Raw genomic sequence first — 16,278 nt, forward strand, 5'->3', positions numbered from 1 at the left:
AGCTGTTGGAATTATTTTCTTGAACAGAAAGGATCAGCAGGTCACATAGGGCTGCAATGTGGCAGAAATCTGCAGGTGCTCCTTTTGTGTTGCCTCTTGCCGCTCCTACTGCTCCATTGTGTTTTCCTTGATGGTTTCAGAGAAGAGGAGGAGGAATCTGGAGCTGATCCCTCTCACGGCGAGGATGGTCATGACTCACCTGGTGAATCACCTGAGCCACTACCCGCTCAGTGGGGGCCCCGCCATCCTCCACAGCCTCCTGAGCGAGAACCACGACAATTCCTACGTGGAGTCCTCCGAGCTGTGCTCGGAAGTGTTCCGCAGCCCCAACCTGCAGCTCTTCGTGTTCAACGACAGCACCCTCATCTCCTACCTCCAGATCCCTGCCGAGAAGAAGGCGGGAGCCGAGCCGGCGGCGCCACCGTCGGACGTGCGGGTGATCGTGCGGGATATCTCGGGGAAGTACTCCTGGGATGGCCGGGTCCTGTACGGGCCTCTGGAGGGCTGCCTGCCCCAGCGCAGCACGGCCACTGCCTTCGCCATCTCCAGAGACCCGCAGCAGCAGCAGGGCCTTTCCCAGAGCGATGGCTCCCAGGTGGAGGAGGGAGAGGACGCCCTGGACCAGCTGCTGGAGAGGATCGGGAGCAGCAGCCCCGAGTGCCTCCCGCACCCGCAGCGCAAGCTGAACGAGCCGGCGCCGCCGCCCTGCGGCATGAGCGCCGAGCAGGAGCGCGCCATCACCGAGGCCCTGCTGCAGCAGAGCGCCCAGGAAAGGGAGTTCATCCTGAAATGCAGCTCGGACTGCAGCATGAGCGTGGCCCGCCAGGAGCCACCGCCGCCTGCCCAGCCCCAAGCCTCCTTCTATTTCTGTCGGCTGCTGCTGAACGACTTGGGAATGAACTCCTGGGACAGAAGGTAGGAGGGGAGGATCCAGAACCTTCTTAGGGTACTATCCTCACTTTTTACCCCTGACACAATTAAGAAAGCGAGGATCATATAGCTGGGGGTAAGAGCAGAGTTTTGAACTTCAGTGATGATTCGAAATACCAATAGATTGTGTATAACAATAATTCTAAGAAATCATATCATGTTAATTCTGTTAGCTATTTGGATGATGAAATACTGTGTCTCCACTGTGTTGCATTTGCCTTCAAACCTTTCCTATTTTTTTTCAGAAAAAGCTTTCATCTGCTGAAGAAAAATTCAAAGTTGCTGCGAGAACTGAAGAATCTGGATTCCCGCCAATGGTAGGTGATGTGTACTGGACACACCAGTGATAAGGTTCGTGTTTCCCAAGGAAGAATGGGTCACCAAAACCAAAACTTCATTCCTGTTGAATCCAAATATTGGTATGAAAGTTGGACTGTTTGTTTCTCCAGAGTTCTGTAGCCTGAATGGAGAAGCCACCTGTACTGGCATATTCTCTGTGTAGAGAGAACTTCAGATCAGTGGCAAAGAATAAGAGATTTTTTTCAAGTTTGTTTCAGCTGAGAGGGGAGGGAATAAAATTGATTGTGATCTGGGTACAGCTGATGCAAAACAGTATTTTTTACAGAGTTATCTCTGTCTCAGGAGCAATGCTTTGAGGAGTGATCCACCCAGAACTGCTCCCCAGCCAGGAAGTGGCAGAATGAGGTTCTGCATGTTATGGGTTTCTTTTCATTACTTGACATAGAGCTGTTTGAAAAACATCTGCAGCATTGCAGAGTTCTGAGTTTCTTCTATCCCGACAGTTTCTACATCAAATGCACTTTGCATGTTTTCAGATAAGCCAACTGTCCCCTTGTAAAACTTTGCCCAGGGTCTGAAAGTCAATAATGCCTCTTCTGCCTAGTATGTCATCACCCTGTAATTAAAATTCTGTAGGTCAAATTATGCTCCCATTAACACCTGAGCCATCTCTCTGTCTCTGCAGTGCTGCCCAGATCTGAGTCATTAACCCTGTAATTAGAATTTGGCCACCAGTTCTGTGGCTGATGTACAGGAGGACCAGGCTTGACTCTGCTCTCTAAGCTGGGGTGTCTCTGCAGGGAGGTTTTGGTGGCAAAAAGGGGGAGGAAATCTGAAAGTGAGTGATGTATTTGTGTGCATAAAAGAAATTGACACACAGAGCTAAATGTGGGTCATATGTTTGTTTGGAGTGCTGGGGGATCTGAAAAATAGTTTTGAGTTGAAGCTTGTTTAATTTTGATTTCTTTTTCTACCCTGTGGCAGTCGTGAGACTCACAAGATCGCCGTGTTCTACATCGCTGAGGGCCAGGAGGACAAGTGTTCCATCCTGGCCAACGCCAGGGGAAGCCAGGCCTATGAAGATTTTGTGGCTGGGCTGGGCTGGGAGGTAACAACCATAATTTAGACAAGCTACCTTGTTGCTGAGGACACTTATGCAGTTTTTAATTAAAAAAAAAAATTGCTACACACCGATGCTTAGCTGCTTTGAGCTCTTGCCATGGTCAGAGCACACTCAGCACAGGAGTTCTTTATGACATTTGTGGGTTTAGTTTGCTTTGTCAAAATGGTGTGTCATAATTTAAATGCCATGGACGTTTTGGTGTTTGGGAAATCCAGAGTAGCTGCATGTCACATTTAAGGATCCAGGTGCCACAGCGAGCTGCAGCATCCTCAGGCTGGTGCTGTTGGGAAAACAAACAAGCTTTTGGACTCAGGCTTGACTTCAGAGAGGTGTTTCTTCTGAGTGAACTTCTGGAATAATTTATTCTAAGGGTGTTTTTTCTGTACAATTTTTTTTCAATTTCTTCTTCAGTTTTTTCAGTTTCTTCTGTGTTTTTTCTGGTTTTTTTCTCTCTGCCTTTTGTGATGCTCCTGGCAGTGGGAGCTGCCAGCCCCACAGAGCCCTTAGCCAGCAGTCTGTGGCAGAATGCTGTTGTTTCCTTGCTGCTGTTTGCTGGAGGAGGGTAAAATAGCTGGATAGATAATGACTCAGAACCTAGTTCAGAGAGATTTACTTTCAGTAAATGTCAAATACAGGCACGGGAAAGACAAATCTAACGGAAAGATCGCAGAGCTGTAGGGAATACTTCTTTTTGTCTGGGATGGAGAGACTTCTTTTTGTCTGGCTACAGAAACCTAGGGTGGTGATTTCATTAACCTTGATAGAGAAGCAAATCCTGGTGATGTGTCAGTGCTTTCAGGTGGCTGCTGTTTGTGCCTTTGGCTCCCTCAGGTCGACCTGTCCACGCACGGCGGGTTCATGGGCGGCCTGCAGCGCAACGGCAGCACGGGGCAGACCGCGCCCTACTACGCCACCTCCACCGTGGAGATCATCTTCCACGTGTCCACCAGGATGCCCTCCGACTCAGACGACTCACTGACCAAAAAGGTAAAGGCTTTGCAGTGTGTTTCCATCAAAATCTGAGCTGGAAGCAGCCTTAGCTGACTGGTCCTGGCAGGCTGTGCCTGCGTTGCCACGTGGTGCTTCTGCAGCTGGGCTGGCTGAATTAAATGGCATCTAAATTCTGGGTTCTGAAACACAATTAACATTTCCATGGTAGCCTCAAATGCCACCGTGGGTAATAATATTAGCAATAATTTCATTTGTACATTGTCTGCCTGCCAAAAGTGCTGTAGGTTGGTAGAACAAAGCAACCAAATGCAGCATCATCAAACTGTCCTGTGGGGAACAGCAAAGGGAAAGAGGGCTGACAGGCTCAGGAGCCCAAGCAGCCAGCTCAGAGTTCAAGACAGCAGCCAGTTAGGCACAAGTCTGACAGGCAGCCTCTGCTTCAGACAGCCAGAACCCAGCCCAAAATTCTGTTGGTATTGGTACTTAATTGTTCATCTTTCCTAGAGAGGAGCGATTTCAGGTTATGCTGTTTGCTAGCTGCTGCTTAGACTCAAAGATTTTTGGGGCATACGAAATCTCTGCCTTTTTAATTAGGATGGGTAACTTGTCCTGCAGAGGTTGTTAGCATGCATCAGTAATGCTGCAGCAGCTATCCAGTTGGTTTCAGAATGATGTGTGCTTTTTTTTGAGATACAAAGGTGGAATCTCTGATTACTGGTTCTGAAAATTTGCCCGGTGTATCGTACTAAAGTCAGATCTTGTCTTTTTTTATTGTGATATCTGTCATTAGAAAAAAAAAATCAGCAAAATTACATGTTCTTCTTCATGCATGCAAGGCTATGGAGAAAAGTACTCTGAGTGCTTCAGGATGGAGCAGGAGATAGTGGTGTGTAGGCTGTAGACTCTCTGTGACCATACCAGTGTAGAACTGTTTGATTTTCATTATTCCTGACCAGTATTTGTCCAGCTGCTAGACCAAAACTCCAGTGATGAATGATTTGCAGTTGCTCTAGGCAACATATTCCATATTCCTGTGCTCCACTTCTTGTACCACAAAAAAATCTCTGGTAGTGCCTATTTTGCTTCAATTTAAGCCCATTGATTGTTATCCTGTTGCACATGGATATGAAGGGCAGATTATTTTGCAGCACACTTGTGCATGTCTGAGAACTGCTGCCATGTCTTTCCCAGACTTAGTTTTCCTACACAAACCATGGCCATTTGTTCAGTCCAACCTTCCCTTGCAAGTCCTGGGTTTTGTGGAAGCCTGGCAAGGGCACTGGGATATGGTCTGGCTGTTGAGTAATTCATCACCTGGGAGAGGAGAGCACAGTGTGGCTGAGCTATCACAAGGGGAAAAATGGGATTTAGCTGCAAACACTCCACTTATTCTCCTTATTTTCATCTGTGTTATGGGTTATCACAGGCACTGAGGGTCTTGTTATTCTCTTTGTCTTCCCTGTGTTTGCTCTGAGAGAATTCCTTCTCTGTGAGAAACAGAAACAAAAGCATTTAGTAGCTGTCAGTCTCCAAGTTTTGTAGTGCCAGGAAACCAGGCCAGCTCCAGCACATGCTGTCTGCAGAAAATAACTGCAAAGGAATTGCTCTGGGACCTTTTCAGAAAACCTGAGGTCTGCTCTAGGAATGGAACCCTGCAGGGATCAGACTGGGAATTCCAGTGAAGGACAAATCTCTGAGCAGGCTCATGGACCTGAGGAGCTGCAAGGAGAGGCTCAGACCTGATGACTTCCAGAGGACTTTTCAGTGTGTACTCATCCATGGTTCCACTCACAACAGTTTCATGCAGTTTGTCACAGCTTCTGTTGTGAGCACACATGCAGTTCTGTGCAGATCAGCAAGGAAGGATTGTTGACAGATTTTGCAGACCTGCAGCTGTGAGTGGAGAAAAGGTGCATTTTAGAAGCACTGCACGTTCTGGAAGGTGGGCAACTCTCTGGGCTTAGGTCCTTGCCTCACATTGTTGGGGCAGAATGGCCAGGTTAAAAAGATTATTTCTTACTTCATATTTATTACTTCTTGCCATCAATGCTTTTGTTTTATGGGAGCGTGGGAGAGAAAGATGGAAGCCCATGGCATTCATTCAGTTCCTCCTCCTACAGCTAAACCATACCTGGTGATACAGGACAGTGGTGCTGGGAGGAGAGAAGTTCATCAGGATGCAATGGGAGCCACAGCTTCTTTTTCCTTGCCCTCCCTCTGGGATCTAAGGTCCCCCTAATCTCTGAAATCTTTGTGATGGCTGGGGTTTCTTCTCTGCTTATTTTGCCTCAGACCAAGAGGCTTCATCCCTGTCAGCACACGCCCAGCTGAACAGAAGGACTGACCACCTGCTGCCCTGGGGAGCCACAGCAAGGCCATAAATTCTGGGGGCTGGGGAATTCAGCAGATGTAGTAATTTTACTTAAATATGTTATTGTAGTTCTTTTTTTTTACTGAACGCAAGGATAAATTAAGTTCTGGTATGAATTTCCCAGAATAAGTGCATTTCCACTGGGGATGAGCTTGGCCCCTTGTTTTTGTGCAGTAGAGCTGTGATTTGCAGTGTGCATTTTTTTATTTGAGGTATATGCTGATATTATATTGCTAATTCAGGAGGGAAGAAAAAAAAAAAAAGAAAGAAAGAAATCTCCTCTCCAAATAAGTCTTGGCCCTGACAGAAATCTTTCCTAGTGGAGTAAACAAAATTCAGCTGGTCTCTTTTGCTGCTGTAGGGCTCAGCATCATTGGTTCCAAACTTTATCTGCCTGTCTTGTGGCAAGAGTGAAAATCAATCCCAGGAATGGCATCGTACAGTCCCTGTCTCATTCTGCTCAAATTGTGCTTAACGCTTTAAAGATGTGCTGCCGAATTTCCCAGAGATTTATTTCATCTTCTCCATTGTCAGAGCAGAACTTTTTCAATTCAGAAATCTGGTTGCAACCCCATACTGAACTCTTGCTCCTTTGCTGCAGAAATTTGTTAGCTGGGGCTAGATTAGATTTTTAGCAGCTAATCTGACTGCTGTAGGGGTTTGCAGAGTGGGGACAGAGCTGTGCTATTGGATTTGTCCAATTCATTTGACTCCAGGACTATAATTGCACTTATGTCTTACAAGGCTTTTATGGCCTCGGGCTGGCGAGCAGCAGAAAAACAAATTGGCAGTGATACAGTGAGAGTGAAAGGGAATGAAAGGCACACATTATCAGTCTCCAGGCAGCCCTGCTCTGGCAGGAAGTTTCTTGCTTAATTTACAAATAAAACTTAGATTTTAGGATGGGCACACAGTCAGCCAGACAATGGGGATGTCAGGCCCCACTGTTACTTAGCAAAAGTAGCAGCCATGCCTCCCCAAAAGCAGGAATTCTTCAGTCAAACAGACGACTCCTCTCTGGAGCCAGCTGGCTGTGTAATGCAATTAGGAGGGAAAGGAGGTCATGCTGGAGGTGTGCACCGTGACCAGTGTCACCCACAGAGCCCAGGGCTGGAGCTGGAGCTGGAACTGCCCTCCTAGTGCTGGGGATGGAGCTGCCCCTGCCCTCCCAGGGCTGAGGAGTGCAGCCCCAGGCAGGAACAGCAGGGCTGACCCATGCCTGGGGCTGGGGCTGTGTCCCAGCACCCTGTTAGCCAGACCAGGGCCAATTCCTGCGCCCACCAAAAATTCCTGTGCACAGGGGAGGACACACTGCCAGTGCCACACTGCCTTCCCTCAGTGCGCACATCACTCCACACTGCTGTCAGGGTTTGCTTCTAAAAGCAATCTGATTTCATGTCTGCTTTGGGATTTTTTTTAATGTAGTTTATCTCTTTATTCCCCCCACCCCTAAACTGGATGGGAGCACAGCCTGGAGCTCTGGCTCCGCACGCATCGACCGTGGGGCTTTTGACATTTCTTGCTGAAGTCCTTCAGGGCACTGAGTTTGCCCCACAGCTGCTGTTTTGAATAAACAACCCAGGAAAATAGCAGCTGGCTTATTGTCACTGATGAGATTATTGTAACGGCTTTTTATCAATGGGAGTTACCTCTCAGTAACAAATATTTTTGATTAATGCCAGTTTTTTCCTTGTAATGTTCTACCTTGTAACTGTGGTGCTTAAGGATGTGTGGCTTTAAAACAAGGGCAGTAACTCAAGCTCTGAAACAAGTTGCTGGCACACACTGGGGATTGTGGCAGAATCATGAGCACAGCAAGTGTTGGTTCAGCTAAGTTCCCTTCTTCACTGAATTTTGTTCTGAAGGGTGCAATATCAGTACAATATCAGTACAAACTGTTTATTATCAGAAAAGTTCCTTGGGATTTTAAAAAGGGCCCCTCAAGCAGTACTTGGACATATTTTCATGGCTGTTTTTATAGCAGTATGTGCTGTTTCTCACCCCAGAAGCCATAGGAGGCACAGCAGTACAGAGCCTTTTCTTCAGAAGAACTGAGCTGCGTTTGTGAGCTGCTCTCCACACCTGGGCAACAAAATTGCCTTATGGAATTTATGCCATGTTTATTTTTGGGCTTCCTTCAGCAGAGGAAGGTTTGCTGGGTGCCACCGTTGCAGGCTCTCTGTGCAGGGGAGCCAGTGCCAGAGCTGGCTTGGGCTCAGCCTGGCAAATGTGGGCACTTCCAAATCCCTGGCGGGAGTTCCCTGAGCTCAGCTGGGCTGAGCTGGGCCCATCCTGGAGTGGGACAGCCTGGCCAGGCATCCTCAGCATCTGGGACCTGCTGTGCACAAGGTCTGCTCACCCAGATGGGTTTTGGGGTGTATCTGACTAAACCTGACATCTCCCTTCTGATCACTTTGGAGGTGACCTGGCTGCAGCTGGTCACAGAGAGTGAGATCAGGGTTTTGTCCTGTGGGTGAATTCCTGCTGCCTGTGGTACGTGTCAGTTTGTGACATTCCCAATGTGTTTTTTGTGGGTTGCTTTGTTTTTACTAAGCTTCTGCACAGATATCAAGGTGACCACACAAGAACAGCAATTTCTATTGGCTTTGTACACATAAGAAGCTCTAGTAATAGTATTGTTCATGTTCCCATGTTTTTCCAAGGTAAAAATGGTTCATGTTTTCTTCAAACAGAGCTAAAATTACCTTTATTCCATGGATGTAAATAAAACAGAATTGTTATCTTCTGTTTAATTTAAAATAAACTGAGAATCTCAGCCCTTCTGGGAACTGAGCTTTACTTCATTCTGCTGGAGCATGAACTGTAAGCCAAGTTCACAGTTGTAACTTTTAAAATTTTTTCACAGTGTGTTGGTTTTGCCACATTTCTCTCATGACTGAGGGGTCCAATTTGTCACCAATACGTAGGAGTGAAAGTTTTTCCTTCTAAAGGCTCTGCCTGGCTCTGACTAGGGAAGCCTCATCAGCACAGTGTGGGCTGATCCAAAGCGTGTTGGGGTTAGTTGTTATTTACCAGTGAAAATCACCACCTTCTTTTCCCTTTTTTCTCTCCCCCTACACAGAGTAAAGTAGCAGAGCTTCGTTTTGGCTTCTTTGTTCGCTCTGTTGTGCACATTGTTCCGGGGGTAGCACCAAATTGGAGGGGGGGGGAGTGTCTTTTAAGCTTTAAGTGGGACTTAAAGTCTCTTTATGCTTGGAGCTGGCATTGTGTGTGTGGATTACATTTTAACTTTAAAGCTTACAGTTGAAACCATTGTGTGAGGCTTGTACGTGATTGCCAAATAGTTTTTGCCATCTGTTAGATCACCTCCAGCTCCTCCAGCAGCAGAGCAAACACACACACACAGAGGCTCTCAGAGGCTTTCTGTGTATGTCATGTTTAAATTTTTTCTGTATTTCTTGCAGCTCTGCTCCAAATGAAAAGGTGTAACTCGCACAGTTTTTCCCGTTCTCCTGTACTTCACGCTGCCCAGATATTTTGCTGACGTTTCAGGCAGGAGACCTCTCCAGACACAGTCAGTGAGGAGATGTTTGTGGATAATAAATTCAGTTATAGTGGTTCATGACAGGCAGTTTCTTGACATTCTGAGTCAAGGCATTTTCATATTTCTGTGACAGCTGCCTTATTTTAGCTGGAATACAATGCTCCGTTGGTTAATGCTTTGTTCCAGTAATTCAGTTTTCCATCTTAAATCACTGTAGGTAATGTACATTTACATATCATGCTAATGGCTAGTTTGATAATGACTTAATTAAGCCATCAGACAACAATGAGTTCTAAATGAAGCAAATTATTGAGCCGATGCTTTCATGAGCAACTGGAGAAAAACAATATTTTAACTTTTCCGTAATGAAATATTCCCGCTATCGAGCATTGTAATTCAATTTGTGAGCCGTGACCCCTGGTGCAGCGTGGTTATCACAGGGATTAATAAAGAGCCAATTTGCTGTTGCAGCTCCGTCACTTGGGGAATGACGAGGTGCACATCGTGTGGTCCGAGCACACGCGCAACTACCGCAGGGGCATCATCCCCACCGACTTCGGCGACGTCCTCATCGTCATCTACCCCATGAAGAACCACATGTTCTTCATTGAGATCATGAAGAAACCCGAGGTACGTTCTGGGTGCCTCCCTGGCCCTGCTGTGCTCTGCCACAGTTGTGTTGCTTTCACCAGGGCTCAGTGGTTTAGAGCTTGAAACTGGTTTTTTCCCAAATCAGCCTGTGCATGTCAGGTGAAGGATAAGCTGAGCAAAGTGCCTTGCTGACTCTACTGTGCCACTGAGCAGCAGTTCTGCTGCTTTCAGCAGGGTTCAGGGTTTAGAGTTTGAGAACTGTTTTCTCCCAAATCAGCCTGTCCATGTCAGGTGAAGGATAAGCTGAGCAATGAGCTGACTTTAACACTGGATTTACTCATGGCGATCAGAGTGACTGCTCATTCGTTTTATAGCCATACTTAGCGCTGAGTAAAACGCTCCAGAATACTCAACCCACAGAAGTTACTGGCAAAGATCAGTATTTAGGCCATTGTGAATGGTTTGCTTTCACTGCTTCAGAGGACATTCATGATTTGAGTTCCTTGTGTGCTTTGGGTCACTGCTGTACACACGGCACCAAGCAGAACCTCACACGTCTGTGGCACTGTCATTGTCACCTGACTGGGTGGGATGATGCAGACTTTGGGCATCCTGTCATCAAACAAAGTATGAGAGGTTCACAGCTGAGACTTTTTTGGAAAAAAAATGCGTTTTTTTGCAAAATGTCAGAGGTGTGTGTATGTACATCTGTGCATGTGTGTGAAAAAGCCACTGCAGTCAATGCTCGTCTGGTACATTGTGGATGCAAAAATATGTGTAAAATATACTTTGTGAAAGTATTCATTGTGATAAATTCCCTTTGCCTTAGAGGAGGGACAATATTTGTCAAAAGGGGTAGCCAACTGTGGTAAATGCCTCCATCATATCCCATATTGACCAGGTGTAGACACTATTTTTTGAGTTGTGCGTGATGGAGTCGTTGGATACCACACTGCTTTGTCAGTAGACATTTCAATCTTGAAAATTTTCTAATAGTGGGTTGCTGGGGTTTTTTTACGCTCAACGTTGAGCTGTGCAGTTTAGTTTTTGAGCGTTTTAGCTTTTAGCTTTTTTTAATGTTCCATCAGGGAAATGAGAATTTAGCGTTAGGAACACGCTTGAGACTTCTCTGGAGCGATGGAGAAAAGCTGTGTCATCTTACATATTAGTCAAAACCACCCAACGGGCAGCCAGAATAAGAGCTAACTGGAAATTTAGTGTTATCCCTACATTTAAAGTACAAACCATTACAATGTAATAAAATTAATCCAGACATTTCCAGGGCAAGTGTGGCTGACCTTTTGTTCACCAGCTACTGACCCCAGGGTGAATGAACGAGCCTTGCAGAGAGAAATGTCTGTTGTTTGGCTTCAGTCCCTGGCATTTAAATTGCATTCCCTAATCGAATGAAAAGGCTGTCCTCTCTATCAGGTTACAGAATCCATGGCAACATTTGGCCTTTTATATCCATAATGTTAGCCTTTTTGTTTGCAGCCAAGTAGAGACACCTGGAGCAATGTTAACATTAACCGCTTTAGCATTAATAGCTTCATTATAGAAGAATTTCTGATCAGATAGCTGTTACTTTTGTTATATTGCTTCAGCTTGTATTGTTTTCATTTTTGATCTCCCTGCTTGGCAACCCGGCAATGATTTGCAAATTTTTTTGTCTTGATTAATTAAGCAATATAATTATCAGGAACTGTGCTGCAGTCTTTGCCCGACAAAGCTTGGGAGGGAAGACAATAGTAAGTCTGTTAGTGTGAATGCATTCCACGCGTCACAGATGCACGAGGATATTGGGAACAATGAGAGGAAAAGCTGCCTGCGAGAGGGGACAAAGCATGCCAGGCAAGCTCCGCACTGCACATACCGCCAGGGACATGCTGCGGGTTCCCTGGGACACAGATGCCTCGTTAGATTGCAGCTCGTCATCAGAGATTAATTCTCAGCCATTTGGTACAATAATTTACCCATTCCCCGCTCTTTTAACTAGTGCGGCTTGCTGTAGAGGGGAAGTCTTTGTGCTCAGAAGGTTTATTTAACCTTGCCTACTTTTACTGCGGGCAACAGAAATAATGATTTTGCTGTTGGAAATTGGAATGAAGCAGGTGTTTGCAGTGGGCTGAATATTAATTTTTGCTTCATGGATAACTTGCAGTGACATTTGGAGTACTCACAGAAGGGGATCTTTCCCTCTATTTTATTTTTTAATTGATTCCTGTCAAAGCAGGCTGTTTGTTTGTGGTGGCCACTGAAGCCCTGCTTTCCTGGCAGGGTGTTGGGTGCCGGACTGGGAGCGGAGCCGAGCGGGGAGCGCGCCCTGCACGTTCCACTGGCCTCCCCCCAGCCCTTGTTAGGGCAGGGCCCCCGTGCAGATGGAAGCTGAGGAGAAGCAGCTCCAGTGACTTTAATGACCCTTGGCGAGGCCACTGTGTGCGCTGGGGAATGAATAATTCCGAGCCCTGCGTGCACCCGGCTCGGATCGCGGCGGGCTCTGAAGCCCTCGGCTCTGCTGCTGCTGCTCTCCCTAGCCAGGATACACTCACCCTGACCCTGGGTTACATCTGTAAATTCTGTGGTGCAGTGGTGAGAGAGTCTGCCCTGCTCCCCAGCTCCTGGTGAGTGTGAAACCGTGAGTGCAAGTGCTGTAAGCAAAACCTACTTGTCCAAAAAGCCCAGCAGGGAATTCCCCTGCCCCAGTAGCATCTGCTGATCTGACTTTACATATCTGGTATTTGTGTGGTGCTATCACTTCAATACTAGAATGTACTTAACCTCCTTATCTGTACTTTTGCATTCTTTTCTCTTGCTGTCAGTGCTTCTAGACAGTGCATGGGATAAAAATTTCACTTAAAAACATTACTGCCTAGAGTGGCAAAATTTGATGCTCCATAATGGTATCGTTTTGGTGGCATTGATTTTCCTCAGTCCCCTTCCCTTCCAACTGCCTGGATAATAATGCCACCAGTAAATAAAAAAAAAAGAAAAGAAAGCAAAACCACTATGGAAACATTTTGCACTTTCCTGTTTTATTGGGTGTTGGTTAATTATTTTAAGTAAAGGAATGACAGAATAAGTGTGTGCAGAGACAGCTGTCATTTCCAGATGTTACATTAAACCAAAATTTCTTCTGTAATTCAGTGCCACTTCTAATTAGAGGAATTCCCTAGATGCAGGGGATTTATATTATTCCCTTTGTCCATTTATTGAATGACTGTCACAGTCACCCACAAGCAGTTGGAGAAGAATAATAGAGGGTATTTATTTATGTGATAAGCCTCTGTACAGATGGAAAAAATCCGTAGCTTAAATATTGATAATCGTTGCTGGCTTCTGTCTAGGGCTTTAGTTGGGGGGTTGTTTTTTTCATTTTGAGTCTCTGAGAGGGAAATGAATTTGAGTACTTGCAAGTACTGAAAGTTGTGCATTTAAACATGAAAATGTTCTGGGTTGGGCAGGTTAGGTCTGTTTTGTGTCTGCAGTTCTGGACATGGTTTATTTTTAGAAAGCATCTCTTGTTTGTAGTGTTGTCTTTATCTGCAGAGCCTCAGGTCACCAGAGGATGTCACACAGGGGTTTCCTGTGGAGGTGGCCCTGAAGGAGCAGCATTTGGGCACCTTGACCCACTGGGCCCATTTGTGCCTGTCCCCACCCTGCTCAGAGCAGAGCCCCTGCTCTGCCATCTCTTCTGCCTTCCGCACACCTCCTGATCTTGGACCAACTCAAGGTTCTTTTCTCTTCTATGAAGTCCATGAAAGGAGTTTATAGAGGATTATCTGAAGTAAATACGTCTTTGCAAATCCTCCTGCCAATGCTGAAGTCAGCCAGTGAATCAGGGTCTCCTGTTGGGATCCCAGATGGAAAACAGCTCCTGATATTCACTGCCAAAGGCATATTGATTGCAAATTCATAGATGGCCCCAGTTTCTACGTGTAGCAAGCTCGTGCTTACCCAGCAGAATGTTGTGAGACCTGTGTGTGTATGTCTGTGTGGTGTGCTGAGGGCAGTCATGGGGGATTTACACACTCACCAGCTTGGGAGATGAACGTCACTGCAAGTCTCAGTGTGGAAAACAATGTGGTCACACTGTTTTTGTAGCAAAATGCTGTACAAGTCTCCTGCAGTGGTTCTGAGGCCTGCTTTTCTCTTTTGGGCGCCCAGGTGCCGTTCTTTGGTCCCCTCTTCGACGGTGCCATCGTGACGGCGAAGCTGCTGCCCAGCCTGATCTGTGCCACGTGCATCAACGCCAGCAGAGCTGTCAAGTCCCTCATCCCTCTCTACCAGAGCTTGTATCCTTTTCCATGGGGCAAGGCTGCCCTTGGTAGGGTTCTCACTTGGAGCATCATCCTGCAGAGAGGTAGGTTGGGATGAAAATCCTCCTGTTTGATTTCATTGGGAATGGTCAGAGCTTTCTTTGCATGCAGCTGGATGTTCTCAGTGGCTCACACACAGGTGCCATCCGGTGTTTTCAAAATGGAATGGTAACAGCACTGGAGTCTCTCACCAGCAGCTTCCACCTCGCTGCTGGTGGGCTTGGGCTTTGATCTGTGAGGAAAGGTTGCTTTCACACTGATAGAAGTTGTGGACTGTGTATGTCAGGCTGGTAGCCAGAGCTCAGCCATGCTCTTATCCTATCCAATTAACTTTACTTGGACTCATTACATTAATAAGGCAGATGGGATTTGTCCTCAGATACAGATGTTTCAGGTCCCAAATTCCTGTTTCTTTCCAGTCACGCCCGTGTTTGGGCATTTTCAGAACCTGTTTTTCACCAGTGGCTGGAAGGCAGCTGGAGATGTGCTTCTCTGGGACAGGAGTGGTGACACAGACTGCGGTTCTTGGGTGCTACTCAGACCCACAGTGTTAGCACTGGTGTTCACCCATGCTGGGGTCTTCTCCTAATGCCATCATAGATTTCATAGCTTGTTTTGCTAATCACATCACTTACCTCAGGACAAACACTCACTGCACTTTGCTTTCTCTGGGGAGCATTTGATTTGAATATTTTTCTAATCACATGACTTTGAGAAAGAGTTTGTGAAATGTTTTGATCTTTGAAAGAACCTTGAGGAATTAGTTTAAGATGCACATTTTTTAAACATGGAATATCCTCAAAGTACTTGCTAGGGTTTTGTTTTAAAAAATTAAACTAAAATAAATAAATTTTATCCAATATGCTTTGCAAAAGTCATCAGAAATTAAAAGTATCATTGCAGTTAAATAGATTTGTGTTAATAACTAATTGTTTACTCATTGTATAGCAAATGGTGGTGGTTGTGCAAACCATGGCAATGCCTGACAGGTGAGTCAAGGCTCGCTGTGTTTTCGTCTGTTTCTTGAGAGAAATCTAACAAATTCCTGAAACTGTGCTGTGCAGAATTTATCTTAATCTGTTTCTCAGTGTTTAATACTAAAGTAACAGTGTATTAAAATGGACATAAGTAGCAGCAGTTATAAGAAGGAAGCTGTCCCATCCCCTCACTCCCAGCTGGAGTCCTCCCATGTTTTGGCACTGAGCATTTTGTGAGTGAGCAGCACGCACCAGCTGGCCGTGCTCCTGCTGTCCAAGGGGGTGTCCCCGAGGGTCCCTGTGCATCCCTGGGGGGACAGAGCTGCACAGACCCTGCAGCACAGGGCACTGCTCTGCACAGGTCCGAGGCAGCATCTGTCCCCACATTCTTTTCCGCCTTTTTCTGTGTCTGCTTTTGCACCTGTGCTGTCCATAGTGAATCAACCGCCACTTGTCTGTCTGATAAATGGAAGTGGATTGAGAAACTCCTGAAATGGCACAAAGGGGATGTGGTGGGCAGGTCCCTCTGGGGCCATACTGGAGCAGGAGAGAAAGCTCTCTGTAATTCATTCCCCTGCAGATAGTGCAGATAGTGCAGACTCTGAGATGCACTACAGCCAGCAGCTGGAATGTGAGTCTGTGTAGATGTGTAAAGGTGTAAAGGTTTGGGCCTGTCCAGTGCAGCTCCCAAAGGGTGAGTGACCACTGTTTGCTGTGCCAGCTGCTGTGAGCAGGACAGGAGGCAAGCAGACCCAGCAGTGCAAACAGTAAATGGAAGTGCCATTGTCAGACTGGAGATGGAAATAACTCAAAAAATATCAGTGAGAGGGAGAAATAGAAAGCAATGTCCCTGGCACAGTGAGGGATGATGTTTGGCACACACCAGTCATACCTGCAGTTGGGACGAGGGCTGCAGGCTGGAGTGAGGCAGAGCTGAGGAGGATCTGCAGCTTCCCTTTGACTCATGGGTCATGGTAAAAGGCAACATCCCTGCTAAGGGTCAGTAGCTGAAGATGTTTGGACTCTGGTGTGGTCACAAACGGAACAAGCACTTCATCTGGTGTCCATGTGGGTTCCATGAGGTGCTGCATCCGTGCTGGAGCAGTGGCAGGGTATGAAGTACCTGCAGGGAGTCATCCCTGTTCTGCCCTGGTGGTGCTGGGAAGCCGGGGCAGCGTCTTGCCAGCAGTGACAGCTGAAGTCACTTGTTGGAA

At 46.5% G+C, this 16,278-nt stretch overlaps 1 protein-coding gene across 1 annotated transcript in view; it reads left to right on the plus strand.

Moving 5' to 3' along the window:
* The window catches only part of RALGAPA2 (Ral GTPase activating protein catalytic subunit alpha 2), a 93,135-nt gene that overhangs the window by 45,308 nt on the left and 31,549 nt on the right, over nt 1–16,278 (plus strand). The window contains exons 33-38 of the mRNA XM_054290515.1: nt 141–915; nt 1,176–1,247; nt 2,215–2,338; nt 3,185–3,340; nt 9,652–9,810; nt 13,936–14,063. Of these exons, the coding sequence (XP_054146490.1) occupies nt 141–915; nt 1,176–1,247; nt 2,215–2,338; nt 3,185–3,340; nt 9,652–9,810; nt 13,936–14,063 (1,414 nt within the window). The remainder of the gene's footprint in view (nt 1–140; nt 916–1,175; nt 1,248–2,214; nt 2,339–3,184; nt 3,341–9,651; nt 9,811–13,935; nt 14,064–16,278) is intronic.

The sequence above is a fragment of the Melozone crissalis genome, unplaced genomic scaffold (assembly GCF_028551555.1).
Source record: "Melozone crissalis strain CALT ecotype California unplaced genomic scaffold, PUWL_Pcris_2 ptg000081l_1, whole genome shotgun sequence".
Taxonomy (NCBI): Eukaryota; Metazoa; Chordata; class Aves; order Passeriformes; family Passerellidae; genus Melozone; species Melozone crissalis.